The sequence below is a fragment of the Mangifera indica genome, chromosome 1 (genome assembly GCF_011075055.1).
Source record: "Mangifera indica cultivar Alphonso chromosome 1, CATAS_Mindica_2.1, whole genome shotgun sequence".
NCBI lineage: Eukaryota > Viridiplantae > Streptophyta > Magnoliopsida > Sapindales > Anacardiaceae > Mangifera > Mangifera indica.
The window spans coordinates 19,205,203-19,231,689 of NC_058137.1; the positions used below are offsets into that span (position 1 = coordinate 19,205,203).

Consider the following 26,487-nt stretch of genomic DNA (forward strand, 5'->3'; position numbering starts at 1 on the left):
TACACATTTGAAACAATAATAAAAATACATCGGTTACATATAACTGAAGTACAACAATGATGAATCATATATCTAACAAAACTGATTCCACCGAATGTCAAGATCTTGTCCCTTTGCCTTTTTTAGATGAACGCTGCGGGCTGCGAAGGACATCGATTTCTGTTGGAGGGATAACCCGGACGACGACTATCAAGGAGGGGGGCAGAATAACCATTCCTTTTGGTGAGTGCAACCAATCAGATTGATTTCCAAGAGGATTGATAGGTTCCTGATATATTACATTGTATATATCGGTCCGAAAGAATGGATGAACCCATGCATTGACATTCGTGAGCCTCATATGTCATGCAACGGTGATGGCATGCTTGCACGGAATACGTGAAAGCTGAAACTTTCTACATGTGCAAGACATTTCACCGAAGTCTATAATACCCATGAATCCATCAAAACTGATAACCTGATACCGAGTCTGTGTAATCAGCTAAATCTCCAAACGTGCAAACATTGATAGACGACTATTGATCTTCTTCTCTGCCCAAGGGGTGACAAAGTTAGGACATTCGTCTATAATTTGAAAAAATATTAGCAACACATTTGGTAATATCCAAAACTAAGAGGAAAAAGTACACGAGAAAAAACATTTAATTAATAACGATTTGATACTTACTTGCATGGTTTTTTCTCTCGTAAACCATCGTTCCATGGTACCACGAATGAACTCCAGGAGCATTGTGATAGGTAGGCCTCGTGCATGTCTGACAAGGGCATTAAATGACTCAGCAATGTTAATTAATAACGATAAATGCGAACAATCATCACAAACTTTGATCTCATTAATTAACCTAAAGCTCGGCCCCAGCTTATCTATGATGTGACATGATTTGATCAATTGAACATGTGTGGGTAGGATTTATAAAGTTGATCCCCCACAAGTCACCAACTGTGGACTTGGTTATATGTATATACCACTTACAATTTTCAACCTTGCACTTAATTTCCCATCATTTTTTATCAGACTTTTTTACATTGAATTGAAATCTTTTAAGTAAGGCGAATTGTTTCACAACGTCTTTCAATTGAACTTTATTATGGAAAATATCACCAACCTTTACACCATTCTCCTCTCGGATCGATCTGAAATCACCTGATGATGTTGATGGCTGTAGAGGAAAATCAGGAAGCAACCTAAATGGATCAATGAGGGCATTGTCAAAAAATGGCCCAAAATAATTTCCACCACCTGAAATAGGATCTTCAAGCTGTAAACTATTCATACCCTCGGTAACTGATGTCATATACTTAGGCTTTACATCTTCCGAAGGAATATCGGGCAAATCATTTCCATCAAAGTCACCCCAGTCGGGAACTTTATCTTTTTCTCTATGAGCCCATGAGTTTGCAATGTACAACAGGTCATTATTGAAATCAGTCAAGTTTTCCAAATCGTATTCTTTTTTAACCCCACTATTTTCTTCTTCATCTTCTTCCTTCTGCCCTTCAATTGTGGTACATGTAACAAAAACAATAATACATTCCTGTAAGTACTAGGACATATCAATAAGTCCTTGGACATCTTCATTATTTTGGATCTGTACGGGGCAGTCGAGCTCAATTTTTCTTGGCTTTATTGATAGTTGAAGGTAGTTTTTCAATGGATCAATACCGCAAGACTCCTTCAAAAGCTCAATAAATCCCTCGAATGTTGTTCCATAAGGGATTTTCATCAATTGTTTGGCTCCTCCAACATATTTCATTGTGTTGTTGCCACCTTGAATCCATTCTCCTTGATAACGAACCGATACATAACCATCTATTTTAATTATCAATCCTGCAATGACAAGTTTTTGAAAATAATTATTCATTTATAATAAAAAAATCTGTAATAACTATGTAAAATAGTCGTACAATTATTAATATAAAAAAAAAACTCCTTATATTTTTTTAATATTTTATTTAACCCCCTATAATTATTTAACAATTTATATAACACCCTCGTATGTTATCTTATATCAAAATGCATCTATCTGTTCTTAACGTTCCATTTAAAATGTTTTTATAATATCTATAATTTCAAATAGATATTCAAATTTTATACTTTGAAATACTTTAAAATGTCAATAATCAAAAAAATTTTCAGATATCTGGAAAATACGAGTCGATATATTATAAAACGGTGATTTTCAAAAAAATAGAACTGAAATTCGAATTCTAAAAGTTGAAATACCCTAGAATGATAACAATCGAAAAATTCATCAAAAATATAGAAAATACGAGTTGATATATCCTAAAACAGTGAAATTCGAAAAAATAAAACTGAAATTCGAATTCTAAAAGTTGAAATACCCTAGAATGGCAACAATCCAAAATTTCTTTAGAAATCTGAAAAATACGACTCGATATATCATAAAACGGTGATTTTCGAAAAAATAGAACTAAAATTCGAATTCTAAAAATTGAAATACCCTAGAATGGTAACAATAAAAAAATTCATCAAAAATCTAGAAAATACGAGTCGATATATCCTAAAACGATGAAATTCAAAAAAATGGAACTAAAATTCGAATTCTAAAAGTTGAAATACCCTAGAATGGCAACAATCAAAAATTTCTTTAGAAATTTGGAAAATACGAGTCGATATATCATAAAACAGTGATTTTAGAAAAAATAGAACTGAAATTCGAATTCTAAAAATTGAAATACCCTAGAATGGCAACAATAAAAAAATTCATCAAAAATCTAGAAAATATGAGTCGATATATCTTAAAACGGTAAAATTCGAAAAAACGGAACTGAAATTCGAATTCTAAAAGTTGAAATACCCTAAAATGGCAACAATAAAAAATTTCTTTAGAAATCTGATAAATACGAGTTGATATATCATAAAACGGTGATTTTCAAAAAAATAGAACTGAAATTCGAATTTTAAAAGTTGAAATACCCTAGAATGATAACAATCGAAAAATTCATCAAAAATCTAGAAAACATGAGTCGATATATCATAAAACGGTGAAATTCGAAAAAACGGAATTAAAATTCAAATTCTAAAAGTTGAAATATCCTAGAATGACAACAATCGATAAATTCTTCAAAAATCTGGAAAACACGAGTTGATATATCATAAAACGGTGAAATTCGAAAAAACCTAAAATTTCATTTATAATGCTCCTACAATGTTTACTATCAAAATGCCCTCCAATTTTAATAACATTTCATTTGACCTCTCAATTATCTTTTTCTTTATTTAACACCCTTGTATGTTGTCTTGTATCAAAACAATACCTATCTATTCTTAACATATTATATAAATCATTTATATATTGTATAATATAAAAAAAAATCCATATTTATCTAAAATTACATTTAACCCCCTATATTTGTCTAACATTGCCTTTAACCCTTATATTATGACATATAAACTAAACTTAATAAATAAAATTAAGTTTTTAGGCTAAGATTGGTATAAATACCTTTTTTTGATAAATAGTCTTTTTTCGAATCGAATTTAAAAATACGACCTTCTTCCGTTTGAACGAAACTCTACTAATTGATCTTAAATAAAAATGAGAATGAGAGTGAGTGTTTGAGTGATATGAGAAGTGTGTGTAATAAAAATGAGTGAGGAGAGTTTATATAGATGAGGGGAAGGGTAATTTTGACATTTTAGAAAAAGTTATGAAATAAAGAAATATCAAATGCCCTTATAATGTTTAATATCAAAATACCCCCTAATTTTAATAAAATTTTATTTAACCCCTCTTAGTGAGTGAGGAAGGTTTATATAAATGAGAGAAATGGTAATTTTGGTATTTTAGAAAAATTCATGGGTATTTTTGCTTAGAAATAGTAAATTTGGACATTTTTACTTGAAAATAGTGACTTTGAATATTTTTGCTTAGTGGGAGGGTATTTTGGGCATTTTCTATAATTTCCCTGGATGAAAATTTTCTAAACTATTTTAATTAATTTTCCGAAATTCTTTATAAAAGATAATGAATTCACGCGAAATTGATGAGTATGTCTTGGTACGGCACATAAGTCATGTCCTGACGCCTGATATTGTTTCGTACGGCGCATAAATTATGTAGGCAAAAAACTTATTCCCACCCAATGTTTAGTTTTTTAAAGTGACAACAAATAAGTTTCAAAACTCAAATACACCCATTAACTATAAAATTAAAAAAATTTGTTAGTTTTAAAGTATGATTGTTTATTTAACTAATAATATTTAAAAAATAAAATTTTAAAGTTTTGAAAACTTAACATTTCATCCTAGAGTTTTATCTTTTTTTCACTATCTCTATCGACATTCTTTTCTATCTCTGTTATTATCACTTATTTCCTCTGATACTTTTTTTTTGTACAGATCAACATCTTCTTTGATGTTCTCTTTTTGCATTAGAAAATCTTTGGAATTGTAAAGAAAGATTTTCTTCACAATGAAGAGAGGCATGACGAAACAGGGGGATGACAATGACATGAAACACTCTTTATATAGTTGTGTTGTCAATGACGAAAAGAGGTATGACAACAACGAAACAAGAGGAAATCATGTTGTTGTGTTGCTGTGACTTTTTCATTAGAAAGAAGCTTAAGCGTTGGAGTGAAAGTAAGGTTAATGTCAACGTAATCTCAAACAAAGAAGGTAATCTAATATGGAGGAGTTTGGTCGTTGAAAAAGGATGTACAAACCATTGGGGTGAAACAAAATTTTTAAAAAATTTGAGGGTAATTGAGAAATTAAAAAACTAAAAAAAGATAAAACTCTAATACAAGAAAGAGGAAGGGAAGTTACTATTTTTTTAATTGAAAAATACGTGATTAAAAAGAAAATGATTAGTTTTTAAAATTAGAATAAGAAATGAGAATAAAATTTTTTTTTTAGTATTACTAATTGAATAATATTTTTATCTTTGTAATTTATAACAAATATTAATAAAATTTAGATAATAGATAAGTATTTAAATTTTTAAAATTTAAAAATCACTTTACACGTCGGCTAAACCTTGGGTCCGGGATAAGTTTTTAGGCCAATAATGTACTACCAACTGTTTTTATTCTGTACTGCGCATAAGTTATGTACTAACCGTACTTTATCTACTCCACATCATTAATTTACAAATTAATACACAGTTTTTTTGTGGTAAAAGATTAACACACGCTTTAAGTTATTATTATTTGAGGGCAAGCTAGTAATTGCACAAATCAGACATCAGCTATAAATACCCACGATTCAACAGTAGTGGCATTCACTTTGCATTCAGCACTTTCTGGTATTTGTCTTTTTACCACTTTTTTATCATGATGTTATTGGTTGCTCTCTCTCTCTGCGGGAAAATTATATCCATTTTTATGTTTTGACTTTTCCTCGTTTAGAATTTTCTCACCAGGCACGATTGAAGAAAGGATTTTCTTTTCTCTTTCTCTGGTTGACTTGTCATTTTCATCGCAACAATCGTTAGATTTTTTCTCTTATCAGCATTTTTAATTTCCATCTATAAACGTCTGATTTTGTAAATTCTTTCTTTATTTTACTGATTAATGAGTGGACAAATGGTACCGAAATATTGGTCTTCTTTTGCTTCACGTAAAAACTAGTACCTAATTTCCAAGACTAAATGGCTAATAACTTGATTCCAAAGACTGAATATATATATATGTATGATGAACTTGATAATCTTTGAATTGATAAATCAGATTGTCTCTTCGGTGAGTCATGGAGATGGAGAAGCAACAAGAGTTAGAGTGGCTTGAAGCGCAAAAGATTGGGATAAGTGTAGATCTTGTGGCTGCAGCCAAACGCCAGCTTCAGTTTCTCGCTGCTGTTGATAAGAACCGTTGCCTCTATGAAGGCCCTGCCCTCCAGAGGGCCATTTATCGGTAATCACTCTACAATTTGATTAGTTTGTTAAATTGCTTATTCGTTGTTTGGAACCGTAGACGGTCACAACCATAAAATCAATTTTATTCTGTTTTATTCTTTGTAGAACTGGCTGTTGATGTACATGATGCATCTCTTGGTATATGAAAATGATTACTGTGAAAATTCTCGTATTACTGGTTCATACATCTAAAATGGCATTGTGGATGAAACTTTCTACTGGTTTTGGTTTTAATCCTCAATATCAACTGTATAGATTTTGGTTATTTCATTACTATGAAAGCTTCGGTAAATTAAAAAGGCTTGTTTAATGGATTCTCTTCTTATATGCCTATCAAATCAATTATTTTTAAATTCGAATTTTGGCAATGCTAATTTCAGGTACAATGCCTGTTGGCTTCCATTGCTTGCCAAACACTCTGAATCACAAATTTCTGAAGGTTTTCTTGTTGTTCCTCTTGATTGTGAATGGATTTGGCACTGTCACAGACTCAATCCTGTAAGTATTTTGACTGGATCATGCACGTTTCTTTGCTAGGTAATGTTGGGCATTAAGCAGTCTTCTTGGCTCTTTTTTTCAGGTAAGGTACAAAACTGATTGTGAGGAGCTATATGGGAGGATCCTTGACAACTTCAATGTTGTATCTTCCATTCAAGGTAGTTGTAAGAAAGGAACTGAAGAATTGTGGAATAGGCTGTATCCAGATGAGCCCTATGACTTGGACTTGACAAAAGCATTCTTGGGGGATTCCTCACCTGAACTTTCCAGACTTGAAAAGTACACAAAATATGATCTATTTTCAGCTGTCAGTAGACAGAGGCCTTTCTTTTATCAGGTAAATGGGTGCTACTTCTTAAGCCACGATGTTTGAGTTTACTCTGATTAGTTTTCAATAAAATTTTGCTGAAATCCTACTGTTTTGCCACTTTTGTTTATAGATTTACATGAATAAATATTGTTAGCGTTATCATGCAAGTGCATCCGACTTCCTATATACTATTGGCACCTGATTTTCTTAACATTTTCTATTTCCTTTGACATTATTTGCTCCTGATACAAAAACATACTCAACGTTTTTATTTCTGTCTTCCAAATCATCACTTCCTTTTTCTTTCTCTCTCTTTTTTTTTTTTTTCCTTACTCTTGTTTGTATCAGGTATCCAGATCCCATGTGAATAATGATATCTTTCTTGAAGAAGCAGTGGCCAGATATAAGGGATTTCTGTATCTTATTAAGAGAAACAAGGAGAGATCAATCAGACACTTTTGTGTTCCAACTTATGACATTGATCTTATTTGGCATACGCACCAGTTGCATCCTGTTTCGTACTGTATGGATGTGAGTGCAGTGCTTGGCAAGGTATTGGAGCATGATGACATGGACCAAGATAGAACTAAAGGGAAGAAGCTTGATACTGGGTTTTCTGGAACTACTAAGCAGTGGGAAGAGACATATGGTTTAACGTATTGGAAAGCGGGGGCAATGTATAGAGGTGTTGCCCCTTCTGCACTCACAACAGTTCCCTTCTCATCTAACACTGTCAACATGGAGGTAATTCCATCAAAAGCGTACAAGAAGATAATCAATCTTCCAGAGGTGAAGGTCATGGAGGTAGTTTCTGATCACCTTTACAATCTCTCTAATAACTCATCCTTATATTTATATCGCTGCATGCTCAAAAACACGTCAGTATTTTCTCTTGCCTTTGTTGTATTATCACCCTGGAAAATGGACATCAATATCTAGCCATCTTAAACTTCAAAGGTTAACATGTATAGTTTCATGACCCACATTTCAGAAGCTACTTCATTACAAGTTGCTTCAGGGAATTGTAGTATCCTAGTAGAACGTTCTTCCTACAAGAAGATATATATGCTTAAAACAATTTTTTGTTGTCAGTGAGGACAGCATCATGATTAAATTGAAAACAAGGTAGCTTTAACTGTGGTATATTTAAGTTGAAATCTCAATCATCTTTTTGAAGAAGGTCTATATTAATAGAATGCAGAATCTCTTTGCTGGTCAGAAATATAATTTGGTGGAAACAGTATACCGCTTATACGTTATAGGCATCAATGAATGAGCATATGCAACCTGAATCAATATTATTGCTAGCTTTCAATCATTGAAGATCTTCCTATAATGCTCTCCATACCATTGTCAGGTCCTTCTGGAGATTGTTGCGGTCAAAAACTTACCCGAGGGTCACAAGGGAAGCCTTTTTGTTTTGTTTAGCAAATCACAGCCTGATGCTTTCTTTAATGTCAAGCGGAAACTCACTATTTTGTCTCAGTCTGGGGTGAAACAAGTTGCTTCTTTCCAGTGTGAACCTACAGGAGAACTTTTGTTCGAACTTGCATCACATTCAACTTCTAAGTTACCTGTAGTAGGGGCATCAAAAACTATGGGTACTACTTCACTCTCTCTGCAAAACTTCCTGGATCCAGTATCTAAACTTGGAGTGGAGAAATGGTTTGACCTAATGCCCAGTTCTGGAACCATGAGCTCAAAGCCAGTCAGTCTGCGTATTTCTGTCTCATTCACTCTCCCAACCCTGGCACCTCATGTGCTTCACATGGTTCGTTCCAGGCCATTATCGAAGAGTTCTTGCTTTTTCCCTATTACTGGAAGGGTTCAGCATCCAAAGAGCTGGGCCTGTGTCATTGATGAGACTAACTCTGAGGTGATCAGACTTCATATGAGGTATGCCTACTCATCATTCATTTTATGCTAGAAAGTTTGTTAATATGACCTTCCTGGTCTTTGAGTATGATCTATGGATCTTCACATACATTTGTAGGTTCTTTGTGCATGTGGTTTTGTCGCATGATTAAATCCAAGTCTGTTGAATCATGACCATGTTATTATTATTAATCAAGCAAATAATATTCCCAAATTTTATCTAGTTGACGTAGCAATTGATATGCCAATTTCTTATTACTAATGAAAGCATCTCATCATTTAAATTAGTGTCAACTCAGTTGGCAAATTGCTTTAGGATAAAAAATATAGGACAAAATTTGAGAGAGTATTATGGCTCTAATCAATTTGGAATTATTAGCATTTACTGAATTGCTTCTTGAGAAGCCCTGAATACAAAAAAGAGGTATTATAGATATTTCAAAGGTAAATTCTTAGTGGACATCAAATGTGTAGTGTATATATACAGCCCAATGCAGGTTGCGAGTTGCACTTGGAGTATTCAATTTGTTTGTTCCACCATATTATCTCTTGCTTCTGAAATTTACTAATATATAAAGTTTTACATCATCCACTGAAAATTATTAAAAATTGTGAAAGAACTCTCCCTCAAGGATCTTATGGTTTTCAGATCCATACATCCACTGAGAATTGATCATTTTTTTTTTTAATCTAACAGGGTTGAAAGTTCTGTAGACTGTTATTAACTTAAGAATATATTAGTTAATATTACCGGGATATTAATATAGTTCCTAGATCGAGAGATTTATTTCTGTTATAGTCAAATTCATGAGAAGCTGTTTTCCCACTATTTACATTTACCATTCATTTTTTCATCATTTTATGGCATTCATGTGATGATCTGAAGCCTACTGTTTGCTGGCATTGGTTGCATTTAAGGGACACCAAGATCGAGAAGGCAAAAGATAGCTGCACTGGAAGAAAGCAAGTCATCAGCATCACAGAGTCAGGGGAAACACATACTCTTGCAGAGATGGTTGAGAATGGGTGGTCTTTTATGGATTCTCTCAGCTGTCTTCAGCTTAAAAAGAAATCCAGTGAAGAATATCATCATATCCTTGAGCTCAGAGGCAGGAGAATGGTGTGTATGGATCATATCTCTCTTTCTCTCCTCTTTGCCTCATCATTTTGTGCTCTTTTTAACTTTTTAGAAGTTCACTCTTCATTGATAGTTGCCTTTTTGCCAAGATCATCTCCTTGACATATCAAATATTTTGATTGTGCAGTAATAATCTGAACTTTTGATCACTATATATTTAAGAGGCTTATTAGAAACGACAAAATGGTATCATTTGATAAATAAGTTTGTACTTATAAAGTTTGCTTACTCACCATCCTTGATCATTCTTGAAATCATGCAAGGCTCTGTTAAATGTGAGCTAAATCACATTATTTTGTTCATTGTTTTTATTTTAACCGGCTAAGTTTTGATCTCTTATGAAAAGGTATATGATAGTCAAGCTTTTGTTATATGCATTCTTGTCGGTTGGAGTTACTTTTATTTATTTATTTTTTCCATACCTGGGGATCCCGATCCAGATTGGTTGGATGGTTAATCTCCAGGGCTCGAATCTAAACCTTCTCTCTCGAAGTTCTAGTATTCTACCAATTTTGCTAACTGTCAATTCATTTATCACTTTGCTTTGTTGCACGGTTGCTCTTACTTGTATGCTTATTGTGGATCTTCCATCCAAGACTTTAAACCTTTTTGACTGGTTTTATCTTCTTTGAAACAGATAAAATTTTTCCAGGGTAGAAAGCTGGACTATGAACCTAAATATTCTGAGAAGAAGAGAACTGAAGAAGATTTTTTGACTGCAGTTGAATTTTCTGCGGAAGATCCATATGGCAAAGCAATTGCATTGCTTGAGCTGAAAACTGGAGTCATCAAGGTAAAATCTAAACGTGTTATTTATAAAATTTTAAAGAAGAATTCATTTAACAGCAGTTCGTGTTTTCGTTTAAAATAATGTAGGTAAAGGAAGAATGGTTTGTGTTGCCTGCAATCATATCAGCTTTTATACTTTATAATACTCTGAAGAAGAGAGGATTTGATGATTTCCTAACTAATAATGAAAATTTGGTGGTGAATTGTGAAACTGAGTGTGTCAATGGTCTCCATGAGGGTGTGCAAACCAACATGACAACGTCTGTTGAAACTGAAGCAAAGTTAAACATGGATGAGGCTAATAATGAGCATACTGGTGGATGTGGTGGAGGGTGTGGAAGCATGGTGAACAGTAGTGGCTGTGGAGGTGGCTGTGGCAGCGGCTGTGGAGGTGGTTGTGGTGGGGAATACGGAAACATGAAGAAGAGTAGTGGCTGTGGCAGCGGCTGTGGAGGTGATTGTGGTGGGGAATACGGAAACATGAAGAAGAGTAGTGGCTGTGGCAGCGGCTGTGGAGGTGATTGTGGTGGGGAATACGGAAACATGAAGAAGAGTAGTGGCTGTGGCAGCGGCTGTGGAGGTGGTTGTGGTGGGGAATACGGAAACATGAAGAAGAGTAGTGGCTGTGGCAGCGGCTGTGGAGGTGATTGTGGTGGAGAATACGGAAACATGAAGAAGAGTAGTGGCTGTGGCAGCGGCTGTGGAGGTGATTGTGGTGGGGAATACGGAAACATGAAGAAGAGTAGTGGCTGTGGCAGCGGCTGTGGAGGTGATTGTGGTGGGGAATACGGAAACATGAAGAAGAGTAGTGGCTGTGGCAGCGGCTGTGGAGGTGGTTGTGGTGGGGAATACGGAAACATGAAGAAGAGTAGTGGCTGTGGCAGCGGCTGTGGAGGTGATTGTGGTGGAGAATACGGAAACATGAAGAAGAGTAGTGGCTGTGGCAGCGGCTGTGGAGGTGATTGTGGTGGGGAATACGGAAACATGAAGAAGAGTAGTGGCTGTGGCAGCGGCTGTGGAGGTGGTTGTGGTGGGGAATACGGAAACATGAAGAAGAGTAGTGGCTGTGGAGGTGGTTGTGGTGGGGGCTGTGGAAACATGATGAAGAGTGGAGATGGAGATGAACAGCTAAACAACACACCTATCTACACAAATGAGGCAGTAGCTGCTTGATCTCTATTCATATTGGGAAGCCTGCAAGAAGTAAAGACATCTTAACAGAACCCATCAAGGCTCGTGTTAGTTATTTATCCAGTTCTTATCCAGCCGAATTTAAGATTTAATCAAATAAATGAATTCTGTTTCTCAACTGCGGTGTGAAATGAATGACGAATTTCGGTTAATAAGTTAGTACATCCATTCTATTCTTCACATTGGAATTTAGACTATTACTTTTTCCTTTTTCTCCCGCTCGTACAAAGATTGTAGGTCAATTATTTAAAGAGTGATTTATTCTTGAAAGTGGTCAGAATGAATGAAGGAATTGTCAGACAGTTGACAATCAGAGAGATGAGATACCACAATAGAATGGGGTGGGAAAACATATATGAATCGAACCATACTGGAGAAGATTTAGTGTATGCTGTTCAATTCTAGGCTGGGTAAAGAGTTTCAGTTTGAGTTAGTTACATGTGCCATTTCATTTTTGTATAGGCTCAACTCAATTGCAACTGAAGGCAAAATTTGCTGCGACTGAGATATGATCTGGAAAACTTGCTAGGGATTATGAATTCTTATATATTTTTGGAATCACTCCCCAAAACATATTCCAACACAAAATAGTATTGTATAATACATTAACTTCTAATTCTTTTCAAAACTCAAGTTAAACTTAGGTAAAAATTAACAAGGAAAAATCTCAATGTCTTGAATTCTAGCAATAAAAGGAACCAACGTAACGGTGTCAACCAATGCCAAATCCACAACGAAACCAAACCTCTTGCTAACCTAAAAATCACAATAAACTAATGAGTACAACTCAGTGACTCGGTTTTAATTGTTTTAGAAAAATATGAACAATCCAAACCAAAACATGAATTCAAAACCATAACATAATTAATGCACATTTCTTATATTTCACACAACAAAGTCATTAGAATTTACCTTCATTCATTTATCACTTAGTCTCATTTACCACACATATGAGCATAATAATCAAATCGTATATTGTATCGTATATTAAAAATATAATTTTACATATCATATATCAAATATCGTATCGTATAATGCAATATTTAAGAAATAAAATAATAAAATAATAAAAAATATAATTACACGTCATTATTTTTAAATTTTAAAATTGTTTATATATAGTCTTACTACATCATTATTTTCTCTAAAAAGTGTAACGATTCATATTAATAATATATATTATATCATATCATACAATACATCTACTGATCGTAATTACAATACACCTTATGGTATGTATTATTTTTTATCTGTATCATATCGTATCGTATTATATAATGTATATCATATATTGTAAGATACTGATATCCATATATATGAGTTATTTTATCACGTCAAGTACAAGGGAGGTTTTCTCATAAAATACACACTCATGCCCAAAGGTAAGAGTTGATTTACATCAACCATATCAATCAAAAACCCAAAATGCAAAAGATTTTAGTTTGACCCTAATTCATAATTTTCCATTCATTGTGAGTACTAACCAAGATGAACACAACATGACACAATTTAAAATAATTTCGTTTCTCATTAAAAATTCATGAAACTTTTTGCATCATTTTAAAGAAATATAATTATATCTAAGCCAAATGACTTATTCCCACCCAAAGTATTTTGTTTTCTCAAGTTTCTACCCTTTTAACTATGAAAATTTCAAACACTCACCCATAGAGGGTTAAGTCTGTTAATTTCAAAGGCAAAATCATCATTTCATCTGTTATATTAAAAATAAATTAAAATATAATCTCCTTGCCTCCTAAAACCCTAAAAACTAAAAATTTGCCCCCTAGGTCAAATTTAAAAAAAATGCATTTCCCCCTAGGACTTAGTTTTCAATCCCCGATGTCAAATTCAATGTCATCACTAGTGACAGAGATTCTCTGACGCATCACCGTACTTCAACTATCTCTCTCCCCTTCTTTGGAATATTGATCAATAAAGATCTCATGTAGAAAGATAAAAAGCTTCATTGGGAGATGAAGCTCTTCATCTCCCTAGACGTATCCTTTTGGGAAAACGATTCTCTTTCCGAATGAAGACTAGATCTTAGCCTTTGTTTGAGAGCTTTGTCTTCGTTTGAGAGCTTCATTGGGAGACGAAGCTCTTTGTTTTCCCAGACGTCTTTTTCTGAGAAAACGATCATCTTTCTAGATGAAGAGCTTCATCTCCTCAACTTCATTCGATGTCAATCAGGTATCCAATTGAGAGGAGAGAGATCACGGGAGGGAAATGAAGCTTCAAGAGAGAGAGACCGCCAATAATTACACCAGAGTTTGAAAACTAAACCTTTAAGGGGAAATATTATTTTTTAAAACTTAGTCTAATGGGAAAATGGTTAGTTTTTAAGGTTTGGGGGAGTGAGGGGTGTGGGAAGAAATAAAATTTTAAGGGTTAGAGTTCCATTAATTTTAACCGTCCATAAGTGAATAAATGAGATTTTCAAAGTTAAAAGGTGAGAATTGAGTTAAGAAGTGGGAATTGAGTTAAGAGGATACTTTGGGTGGGAAATAGTCATTTGGCCTTATATCTACATAAAAGTTTGAAATCAGAAGAAGCTTAAATAACTTAATTTGCCTTTGGACTGAGAAACTAGCATCTTGCCAAAATTCACCTACACTAAGAAACAACTAATACCGATTTTAAGGAAATTCATCTTTTTGTCATATGTCCATAATTCTTTCACAAAAAACAGAAGGGACATAGCAAGGTATTCAGAAACAAATTATTAAAGTAAAATAAGTTCCAAAATAATCCCAAGTCAAGTATCCTAGGAAATTAAGATTCCAATTAGTATAGTTTATAGTGAGGATAGGCCGTTTTGAGAATTTTAAGAATTTTGTAGAGCACATCCGATTACAAAATTTTTATTGAAAGAGCTAAAAGAGCAAGAGATTCTATAGGAAAAATTCCAAAGTATTTAGACATAATTTAGGATTTCAATTAGCAATATGTAATTGTATGTTGAGGCAAACTGTTTTTGAAAATGTTAAGGGTATTAATAAAAATTTCTTGAGGTTTTTGAAATTTTGAAAATGTTTGGAGTGTTTTAAAAAATTTTAGAATTTTCATATGACCCTTTGTAGTTTCAAAAATGATTATTACAACCCTAAAAATTTAAACAAAACACTACAAATTATGGTTGTTAATGTCATATTACAAACTGTTAGAGCCACAATAACAATATTCAAAATATATGAGGGTGAATTGGCAATTTAGGGGGATTTGGTAATTCAAAAAAAAATAGGGTGTTTTATAAATTTTTAAAATTTGATATGATGCTTGATTGTTTCAAAAATGACAATTACATACCCAAAGAGTTGAACACAACACAACAAAACAAATTAGAGGTTAATATCATATTACTAACTATTAAAGCCAAACTAGTATTTTCAAAATTTATGGGGTGAGTAAAATAATTTCTGATAAAACAGTAACACAATTAAGGTTTTCGAAAGATTTCACAAATTGATTTATAAGTTTTCAAACCTTTTTCAGGGTTCAATAGTCATGTTCGAAAATTTGGGTCTAATCTGTAAAAGAGTTTTTTATTTTTTTAAATTAATACATGGTATAATTACTATTTTACCCTTATACTATTAGTTTTTTTTTCAATAGAAATTGATTTTGGGTGAAAAAAGTGTTATTATGTCAATTTGGGGTGGCAAAGTCTTTTAGGTCAAACCATGGATGGGAACATGTAGTTTACTATTTCTAAAAGCAAAGAATATTGTAGCTATTGTTCAAAATTAGAATTAAAGTAGACAAACGTCATTAGGTTGATACTGATAAGGTGCGATTTGGCTCTACTTAGATAATAGCATGCAAATGTGTAAGATAGAGTTGATTTTTACTTAAAAAAATTTAATTGCTCTTTAAAAACAAGTGATAAAGCAATATGTAAGGGTGCACTTCTAGTTTTTTAAAAATAAACTAAAAAAATGTTTGAAAAAATTTTAAATCAAACCAAATTAAAAAAATATATAATTTAATTCGGTTTGAGTCCAGCCCTACTCATTGGAAGGTTTTAAGGATGTAGACATTAAGATTCCAAATTTTGTGATTTTATTTTTACGGACATAATTTTTATCATTTATTATATCATATCGATATAATCTCCTTACTCATTTTTTTACTCCTATATTTGCTAACTAGAATAGTAAATGAACGTGATTTTAAATATTTATGTTGAAAGAATAAAATTATATATATAAATAATATATATAAATTTAAATACTATCGATGATATATCACCATATACTCAGTTATTATTTTATTTTTAATTGAAAATCTCTTAATCGTATACAAATATATTATTAGTTATATTAAAGTTTGTTTTTATTATTTGTATATATAATTTTATTGATATTAATTTTATTGAAAATATAAATAAAATATATTCCTCAAATTACTATGATGAATTATTCTCAAAAACTAATGTTTGAAGAAATAAGATATTATTTTCTTTATTTCAATCTATCCTTTTTATACCTGTGTTAAAAAATAATCAACTATTATTAATAAGTAGAGCTAAAAAATTTTTAATACGATTCATTAATTCAAAATTATATGATACAAAAAATATCAAGTTAAGGTTAAATTTTTATACGAAATTTATTTCGAATCAACCCAATACGACTTAAAATTAAATTGAATAGTGTCAAGATTTGTACGAAAATAACCCAATATGAGCTGAATTGACTCAAATATTTTAGAGATTTATTACTTTAATAAAATTTGTTATAAATAAATTATGAAAATGTTGAAAGACAAAATCGACCACAATTGAAATTTGTATATATAATATATAATTGTATCTTTATCTAATTATAACTGCTCATATTATTGTTTATTTTTATTTAAATATTTTATTTTATTATTAAGTAATAAGAATTTTATTTGATTAGTCTCTTATTTATATTATAATTATATATTATATTTTTATAGTAAAAATTTGAAAATTTTACATATTACATATAATTGTATCTTTGTATAACTATAATTACTCATATTATTTTTGTTTTTATTTAAATATTTTATTTTATTATCAAATAGTAAGAATTTGATTTGGTTAGTCAAATTATTGATATGTTTTAAAAATCTTATTATATAAATTTTTATATCATTTGTCGATAAGATAAACTGTTATAGTGTGTGTTTTATTAATGATAGGGTGAAGTAATTTGGTGAATATATTAAAATAATAAAAACATTTTAGAAAGTGAACACAATAGATAATTTTATGTCAATTTAGGTTGGCTCGGGTCAATTCAAATATTAAATGGTTGGATAAAGTTTAAAAAATTTTAACACGTATCTAATTCAGATCAGATTAGAGTTAAAAAGCCTTTGACACGAAACTTAAATTGACATGATATGAATATGACACTATGACACGAATTATCAGGTCTAATTAATACACTTCCTAGGATATTCTAAAGAATAATGTTATTTACATAAATAATAATATATTATTATATTATTAAATAATTTTAAATTAAAGATAAAATATTATATAATTATATAATAATATATTATTATTTATATATAAAATTACGTACATAATTTGATTTGATTGACCGCTAAAATGTCCCGTGAAGCCTAGATGCGTAATTTAGGCTTAAAGCTTGTCCAAACCGTCTTTACAGGTAAATAATCAAATAACTTAGATGCGCTTGAAGAAAGTCTCCAACGTATTTCTAAACAAAAAGTCCATACTTTGATTTAATGAAACCTACTGCCAAATCTTGTAGAAAGCTCAATGTTACTTTCCCCCTACCCATTTCAAATACTTAACAAGGAAAAAAAGATTGTTGGCTTTGACAGCTAGCTCAATTTTTACAAGTTGTTGAATTATTCATTTCTTTTGGGCCACAAAGGATCTCATCAGGATGCACAGAACTGCAGAAATTAGTGATCACCAGTCCCCCCCACAAGGATGAAAAAAATTCACTAGTAAGTCATTTTCTCTACTCATCTTCCATTCTAAATGAAACAAATTTGCATATCTTCTATGCTTACACCATCAGAAATTAGGCCTGCACCAAAGTGCGCATCAGGAAAGGCCTGTCCCGATGCCAAATATGTCTTTCCCAGCGCTGATTCCACAGTCCAGGGCTAATTTCCGGTGGTGAATTACTAAGATTCTTATCTAACCTACAAATCCATGATCTTTTACAAGCGAAAAAACGATTTGATAAGAAGGTATTTGCTGCAAGTAACAGAAACTATGTAAAAAGTACTAAAATAGATCAGTTGATCAATTTAACACATCAAAAGATGCAAACATCATAAACATTACCAAGAATTAGTACTCTTAAACATAGACACTAAAAGGTTAAAAAGAACCCAAAACAACAACTTAATTTAGGCATTAAACCATATGATAATGGCATTACATAGCATAATCATAAACACAAGTGAAATTACATGATTATCATCAACTGTAAAAGATGATAGAGGGATCGCAGCAACACTCATCAATAAGGCAGCAGCAACACAAAGCAGCCAGACTGCAACAACATATATATATATAAAATATTAAACTAAACGTCACAAAATTAATTTTACCCCATTAATTAAAAAGAAAAGTTGAATATTTATATAATTTTATTACCATCCCTCAAGAAAACCTGGCTCCCTCCTGGGTGGTGGAGCAGCATATTGAGGAGGAGCCATCACTGGAGGCCCTTGATAATAACCTGCAAACCCATAAAAAACAGTCAAGCTCAAAATTATAATGAAAATAAACACTCCCACAAGCAAATTACCATAAAAAGAGGATATCAACACATTAAAGTGCCAAACCCAAGTTGAGAATCTGAAAATCAACAAAAATCCATGGTTTTAACAGTATAACAAAAGGGATTGAAACACATGCAAAGTGGTTACCTTGAGCAGGATAAGGATAGGCATATTTGGGGTCACTCATCTTCTCCAAAGAAACAAGCTTTGCCTCTGATTACTAAAGGCACCTAGATGGTTGAAGAGATTTAATTGTAGGGAAGAGTTTGCTGTGAAGGAGAATTTACTGCCAAAAGTTGTTGATTTTCAAAAGAAGGTGGGCCTGAATGTTGCTTAATTAGCAGGCCTACTAACAGCTCAGCAAATCGCACTATGTGATGCTATTACTAATTTAATGGTACTCCCTTTATTATTACCTTTCGGAAATCAGAAGCTAATTGTATTTCACAAATTGTAAAACTTTTTTCGTTGATGGTTTATGTGAAAAGGTTGTTCCCCATTAGTCAAAAAGTGCAGGAGGCATCTGTTTGCATGCCTATTCTTCTCTTTATTTATTCACTGACAATGCTCTTCTGTTCTGCATTTTGTCAAACTTTTTATTTCAACACTTTTGATGAATCAAGAAAATAAAATCCCATCTCTATTTCATTATATTCATGCCATTGTACATTCAACGAGGTAGAGAATCAAAATGTCTCATCGTATTTTTGGAACAGAAAACTGAAAAAAAGTTCAAATTTATCGATTGGGAATATTTGTTTATGATGCTTATATATCAAATAATACCATCAATTTGACACAATTCATTAAGCCAAATGAGTTCAACTCCTAAATTGGTAACCAAGGAATTGCCCTTATCTTTAAAACTTGCTTTTCGGTGCTGGATACCCTTTTAGCCATAGCACCGAAAATGGAAAAATATTTGAAGAACATCAACATAATATTTTAAAGAGCAATATTATGTATACCTATTTTGAGTATATAAATAGATATATATTTATATATATCATAATGTGATTTAGTGTTACTTTATTTTGATTTTTTTTTTTTTGTTTATAGTAATTATTGGAGTGGTAGAGAACTTGAAACAAAGTTATCCTTATGCTACGGCAATTCAATCTTTTGATTTCAAGTTGAGTTGTGCTTCCGTGATAGAGAGACATTAAAGTTTTCCTCTGTGTGTAAGAAAGGTATTATATTCTATTCGCCCCATAAATTTGCAAATAAAAAGATGAAGCTTCAACGTAAAGCTAGAATAAAAAGATATAGTATAAGGATTTTGAGAGGAATATAGAGTAATTGAAAGGCAAGTTTTCAACGATCTCAGCCTTGACAGTGAGGCAATCCCACGATTACAGTATACATTTTTCAAAGGGATATATATATCAATGCAGGGTTAGCTATTTCTATATATTGAAATGGGGTAAAATCTAGTTTGTTTAATAAGCCAATGGAGTTATAGTAACTATATGTTGAGAATTTTTCAAAAAATTAAACATGACTTCTTGTCTTCAGCAATGGGCAGAAACTTGTGGTGGATGTAAGAGACATTTTGGGAAGGCAAACGGATGTCATTTTTGGTTAACTATTAAGTCTAGTTTTAAACGGCACAAGTTTTAGGTTCATTGAAGTTTTCTAAAAAAAGTTATAACTATTTTATTAAAGGCTATACAGAAATAATATCTACTGTTTAGAATTATATTTTTATTCTACACATTTTTTTAATGGTTAATAACTGATGTTTTAGTATATAAAAAGACTTGTAATTAGTTGTTATGTGTGAGTATATACAAAGAAAAAATATAGAAATAAAAGCTTTGAAGTTAATTTTTTCCTTCTTCCTCATCTGTCTTAAGAATCTATACTTATAGCTCACCATAGCTTCCAATACTATATACATATAATTTAATTACTAGTTAATTATATTATATAAATGTGATGCTTTTAAAGCGGGCAACAATTCTTAATTACTGGGATTAACCTCACGGCCTGTTCTACCTAAACCACAAAACTTTGGTGATGTAGGCTGCCTCACCAACACCAAACACCTTTGTCTTCTATGCAATTTTTATCTTATTTTCATTGTCTTAATGTTGACATCTCTGCAAGAAAATATGTGTTGACGTTGCATCAATGAAGCCCGTGGTTTGATGTGTGATTTTTTACCATATGGGATTATTTTTTGCCCCCTCATAGCTTTTGTTGTAATCTCAAAAGCTACCCCTTGATTTGATTTTCTATTTCCACATTAACGATAGTTTGCCGTATTTCCAAGCTTGGATATTCAGTATTTATGAATTTCTATGCTCAAACATCTATAGGAACAAGAAACACACTTCAAAAGTGCGAATCTTTTATTAATGCAGCAAATATATAAATGGGGTGTGAATTCACCATGTCATCAAGAAGTTTCAACAGTTACAGAATGCTCCAGATCACCTAAAATTAGACTAAAATTACCCAACAGCAATATTCTATTTCCATGCTCATTTGCCATACTAAAATGTTTACAAGGTTCAACTAAGATGCTTATTTCTTTTGATCTGTTTTTAAAAGTATGCACTCTATCGAATCCAATTAACTGTCTTTCCGGAACACCCTTAACAACTTTTGGAAATCTAGCAAACAGCATCACTACATGGCTTCCATCCATGTCACCTTCATTCAACACAGAAATTTGAACATAAAAGCTCGATGAAGTGCAAGATTTTACCTCATTTGTGTATACATAATCAAGTCTTGACCGTTCTTGTAGTATATTTAAACCATAACAAGCTTTGAAAGAGCCTGTTATTCTTAGTATACTTGGTGCTGACAACAACTTGTAACTATAATTGGTGTAGCTTAAGCCTTCTCCAAATCTGTATACTCGATCACCAATGTAAAATCTATAGGTTCTTCCAGGATAACCACAGGAAGGATCAGGTCGCATGCTCATATCATTCATGGGCACCTTGGTGAATGACTCAGTATACCAAGTCATAGTAAGTCTTCCACCTGTCATTTTATAAGCAAGTGTTGCATTAAATTTCCAAAAAGGAAAATATTCTCTTGAAGATATGAAACTAAAAATTATTTCATCACCAACCTGGATTAAAATCACCGAAGATGATTTCTGCAAGTGCTTTTGCACCAGCTTCACCAGGATATCCAACCCAGATAATGCTTGAAATCTTTGGATCTGATTTTGCAAATGACACATCAAGGGGTCCACCGCCAGTAAGAACTAGAATCACTGGCCTTTTACTAACACTGGCAACAGAGGATATCAGGGCCATTTGTTGACCAGGCAAGAGAAGACTAACTCGGTCAAGATCTTCCGTTTCTTGCGTCAAATCCAGCCCAGCAACCGCAACAACAAAATCAGCAATTTGGGCAGTATGAATTGCTTCATTAAACCCCTTATCAGAATGACAAGCTACGTCCACACAACCAGAAGCATAGTATATGTTCTTTACATAGTCTTTAAGTCCTTCAAAAAAGCTCTTCGGACTACATGGAGTTCCTACAAGAAAGAAACTCAAATCAGTTATAGCAAAATTTGGTAGTAAGGCCTTTTAAAAGATTGTGAAATGCACAATCACCCAAATTTTAGTGCAATTATATCATTATTAGCTACTGCAATAAATTTATAACTCAGAATTATTTGAAACAATTCATGTTACAAGTTCACTTTAGATGGGGAAAGGGGGATAAACATTTCATATGAGTGATAAACAAAGCTATATATGACCAAATGGAGATTCAAATACAAATAACAAAACAAGATGATAATTGACCATATTGTTCTAAGCAACAAGCATCAATATAAGCACAGAAACCCAAATGAAATTAAAAACTTAAACTTTATTGAACTGTACCTGTGTAGCCACCACCCATTTGACTTACATTATTTGCCATTGGCCCAATGATTGCTAATGAAGAAATTTCATTCTTATTCAGTGGCAGAAACTTCTTATCATTTTTTAGGAGCACAATTCCCTGCCTTGCTGCTTCAAGCGCTAGAGTCTTGTGCTTTGAGGTACAAACATCTTTAGGACCCAATTTTCCAAACCTTCCTTTTCTGGGGTCTCCATTAAATAGTCCAAGACGAAGTTGAACCGAAAACAAATTAAAAAGAGCTCTGTCTATCTCTTCCTCTTGCAGTTTTCCTTCATCAATAGCAGACTGTGTGTACCGAAGCATAAATGTTCCACAATTAATATCCATTCCTACAGACAATTATTTAAATTATTACTTTAAACCAGAGACTAGTTTGTTTTCAATGCTAAAACTGTCAACAAATTCAAAAGAAATGAAATAATGACATATACCTGCTTTAAGAGTATCAGCAGCTGAATCCTCTGCTGATTTTGTGTAATTCTGATAAAAATAGATTGTAGCCACAGCATCACAGTCTGAGGTAATGTAACTGTTTTCATGTCACAAACAAGTCTACATGTAAGTCTTACATATAATCAAGTTTCAGTTTTATCGTATCTTATTGTATGAATAGTAATAAAAAAATTTTACCCTTTGAAACCCCACTCATCTCTAGCTTTCTGAAAAAGATCCTCTCTCAAACACGCAGGCACTCCATTAACTTGATTGTAAGAACACATTAAACAGCTTGCCTTGCCTTGTTCAACACAAGCACGGAATGGCGGCTCATATGAGTCCTCCATGTCTTGTTCTGTAACCTATGACAAAATGAAAACAGATTAAGCTAAAACAAATTAACTCAAAGTAAATGATATTAAAGAAAATAACTAGAAAAGGGCCTATATAGAACTAAATACATTCTCTAAAATCTACGGACACCAAGATAAAGCATACAAAACCCCTATCAAAATTTTGCTAGCACATGATTAAAAGGATAAAAACAATAAAACTATATACACATAATTTTGAGTACACAATTGGGTACACAGTTGATATATCATTTTATTAACTAATTTTGAATTAAGGATAAAATATCTCAATCACATAATAATATATTATTTGATTACCCAATTGTGTGTACACAGTAGTGCTAAAAAAAATGTCAAACCACAATCAGAATTGGCATAATGGCCTACTAGCTGAGGCATAACAAGCATAGTTATTAGCTTGCAGTCTATTCAAATGAATGTCATATTACAACCAAATTTTGATCCCAAACTGACCAAAAACTATAAATATGGATACGATAAACATAACCAACATAATTTTACATTTTTCAAAGAGCAACAGAATATTAATAAATTAATCTGAACAAACTAAAATTAGTTAAATTTAGTCTCATAGAAAATGAAGAAGAAAACCTTACCACAGCGTTGAAACTATATCTACTGAAATTGTTCCACTTCTCCAAGTCATAAGCAATCAAATGCTTACAACAAGCAGACAACATAAGCCCATCATCACTCTCATCGCCTTCCTCCTTCAACACCCTCTTCTCACCAAATACAAAGCTACCTTCATCACCGCCCTCACCCTCCCACTGCCCACTTTGGAAACTCTTCACATACTCAATAGCATAAGAAGAAACAAGCATAGGATCCTCCCCAGGACTCTCCTGGCCTCTGCCCCATCTGGGGTCCCTGAAAAGATTAATAGTTGGTGCCCAAAAAGTCAGCCCAGCTTGGCCATAATTATACATAGCTCTAGCCTCAGTAGCTATAGCTGATCCAATCTTGGACCAAAGGGTCTTATTAAAAGAAGCTGCAGTAACAATAACTTGAGGGAAACTAGTGGCTGAAGGCACGGTGCCATTGAAGTTGATTCCAGGGCCATTGATGGCAATTCCGTGTAGAGATTCAGACCACCATTCATAGGCAGGAATGCCAAGTCTCGGAATTGCGGAGGCATTGTCAGAGAGTCGTTGGATCTTTTCTTGGAGAGTAAGGAGAGTTATTAAAGACTTGGCCCTGGTGGGTATGCTCAAAGAGGTGTTGCAAAATGGGTAAGAGCTAAATTGACGAGACTTGCAGGGGAAGTTGGGATTTTTTAGGGTCTGGGAGATTGAACTAGAGGAAGATATGAAGAAGACGAAGAACACCAACAAAATGAAAAGTTGATTGGGAGTCATGAATGGTGGTTGGGATATTGTGTTTTCAATTCACAGTTGAGAAAAGACCAACATACTATGCTGTGTTTAAATAATGGAAAAGTACTATTCTCACCCCATCGCAGTTTACTGTGAAACTCTCGTTCACTAATTTTTTAAAATTTAAATATCTAACCACCACTTAACAAGAGGTAATAAATTCTATTAATATTAATAACTGTTATTTAATTAATAAAATTAAAAAATAATTTTTTTATTTTTTTACTTTAGTTTTAAAAACTTACAATTTCTCTCTTAAGACTAAGTTTTAAAAAAGTTATATTTTCTCCTTAAAATTTATTTTTATTTATTATATTTTCCAACCACTAGAACCATTTTTGGTCGCCTTCTTAAGCTCAGTCTCTCTCCCTGCTAACACACTCTCTCTCTGATTAGAATTACTCCAATCCAGCATGAATTAAAACCTTAAGCCAACAAATTTCCACTCATTGATTCATTGAATCGGTGGTTTCCAGACTTAGTCATGGATGACCTTTGCTATTGTCCTCACCTCTAACGAAGGACACCTCTTCTGAATTGACAGACAACAACTCGATGCTCTCCTTCACCAAATTCCTTTCTCATTACAAGGTCTTGAAGCGACACTGGCAGCACATCAAACGCCTCTCGAAGCTTTACAAGTTGTACTACTTGGCATTGATGAAGAAGTTATAGGTGAAGCATGAATATTATTGGATATACAGGAAGAGAGAGAAAGAGATTACGTTGAAGAAGACGACCAAAGACGGTTTTGGTGGTTGAAAAATATAGAAAAGTAAAATAAACTCTAGGGGGGAAATATAACTTTTCAAAACTTAACTAAAGAGAAATTATAAGTTTTTAAAACTAAGGTGAGGAAATAAGATAAAATTTTATTTTTTTAATTTTACTAGTTAAATGATAATTTATCCTTAATACTAAGGGTGAGCAAAAATCGAACCGAAGTCAGAACCGTGGTTATTCGATTTTTGGTTCTGGTTCCTAATTTTTGGAATTGACCATGTTCAGTTTTGGTTTCGATTCCACTTTGTAAATAACCGAAACCGAAATTGAAACCAAGATCTACAAATTTATACCGTGAAAAATCTATGGATCAGTAACAAAATATTATTTCAGTCAAGAAAAAATAATGACTCACCCTCATACTTCATAGGTACAATTTCTCTCAACATGAGTGTCATTATTAGGATATTAATTAAAATAGGCACGAAAGTTTCTGCCTAAACCTTTTTAAGCAAACTTTGAGTAATTTTATTTTTCTAAGCAAATTTAATTTTGTTTTCGATAATACCCCTCTATGCTAATTACATAAGATCGATATAGTTTGTTTTTGCCAACCTTTCTTTCCAGAGCATACTCTATGTTTGTTAAGTTATAATCCAAATATTCAAAAACTTATTCGGAAACAAATAAATTTTTGGTGTAATACAGATTAGAACAAAAAGATGAACATAAATACGAAGAATGGGTATGCATCCATGAGGGTGCATTCGATGCATGCAAGTGTGTGCAGTGCATACAGGTGAGTGCAGTGTGTGTGGGTGAAAGCGAGTGCAAAAGAGTGCAATTTCAGTGCGAAGGGTGCAAGAGATTAAAAAGACATTTGACCCAATATATAAAAAAAAAACTAACCAATCTGTTCTTACCAAAGAAATACTTTGTCGACTCATGTTCAGATAACAAACGTCAACAAACACTATTTGGCAATGTCGTCTAAGTCATTTGAGGTACGTCTAATTTCTTTGTATTGTTAAGATTAAATAGGTTTTTATTCCTCGATTTAGGGATGTTTGAAATGGTTATTATTTTCGGTTTCGATTATATTGTTGCATTTGGTTTAGAGTTGTAAGTTGTGATTTATTTTGGTTTAGTTGTAGGTTTCATTATCATGTAGTGTATTTTGTTGGATTTGATTGTGTTGTGTTGTTGTTGACGGAGAAGAAAGGTTTTTGGTTGCACTCATCGCACACTTTTACAGTTTTTCGCACCCGCACACATT

The 26,487-nt window shown here is 32.7% G+C and overlaps 2 protein-coding genes and 1 long non-coding RNA gene across 3 annotated transcripts; 1 reads left to right on the top strand and 2 right to left on the bottom strand.

Moving 5' to 3' along the window:
- Positions 1 to 5,587: 5,587 nt before the first annotated feature.
- Positions 5,588 to 11,860, top strand: LOC123218069 (glycine-rich domain-containing protein 1-like). Its single transcript, XM_044639281.1, has 8 exons — positions 5,588 to 5,877; positions 6,260 to 6,377; positions 6,460 to 6,714; positions 7,036 to 7,491; positions 8,045 to 8,583; positions 9,481 to 9,682; positions 10,338 to 10,493; positions 10,577 to 11,860. The coding sequence occupies exons 1-8, from the start codon at positions 5,714 to 5,716 to the stop codon at positions 11,660 to 11,662; spliced, it is 2,976 nt and encodes a 991-aa protein (XP_044495216.1). The 5' UTR covers positions 5,588 to 5,713; the 3' UTR covers positions 11,663 to 11,860.
- Positions 11,861 to 18,016: 6,156 nt separating this feature from the next.
- On the bottom strand, positions 18,017 to 18,753 carry LOC123216847. Its single transcript, XR_006502360.1, has 3 exons — positions 18,569 to 18,753; positions 18,294 to 18,378; positions 18,017 to 18,189 (listed from the first exon to the last, which is right to left on the bottom strand). It is a non-coding gene; the product is annotated as an uncharacterized LOC123216847 (long non-coding RNA).
- A 1,984-nt stretch (positions 18,754 to 20,737) lies between these two features.
- On the bottom strand, positions 20,738 to 24,511 carry LOC123193139 (probable beta-D-xylosidase 6). The gene is made up of 6 exons (XM_044605933.1): positions 23,709 to 24,511; positions 22,934 to 23,100; positions 22,735 to 22,832; positions 22,282 to 22,632; positions 21,510 to 21,926; positions 20,738 to 21,418 (listed from the first exon to the last, which is right to left on the bottom strand). The coding sequence occupies exons 1-6, from the start codon at positions 24,468 to 24,470 to the stop codon at positions 20,823 to 20,825; spliced, it is 2,391 nt and encodes a 796-aa protein (XP_044461868.1). The 5' UTR covers positions 24,471 to 24,511; the 3' UTR covers positions 20,738 to 20,822.
- Positions 24,512 to 26,487: the final 1,976 nt, after the last annotated feature.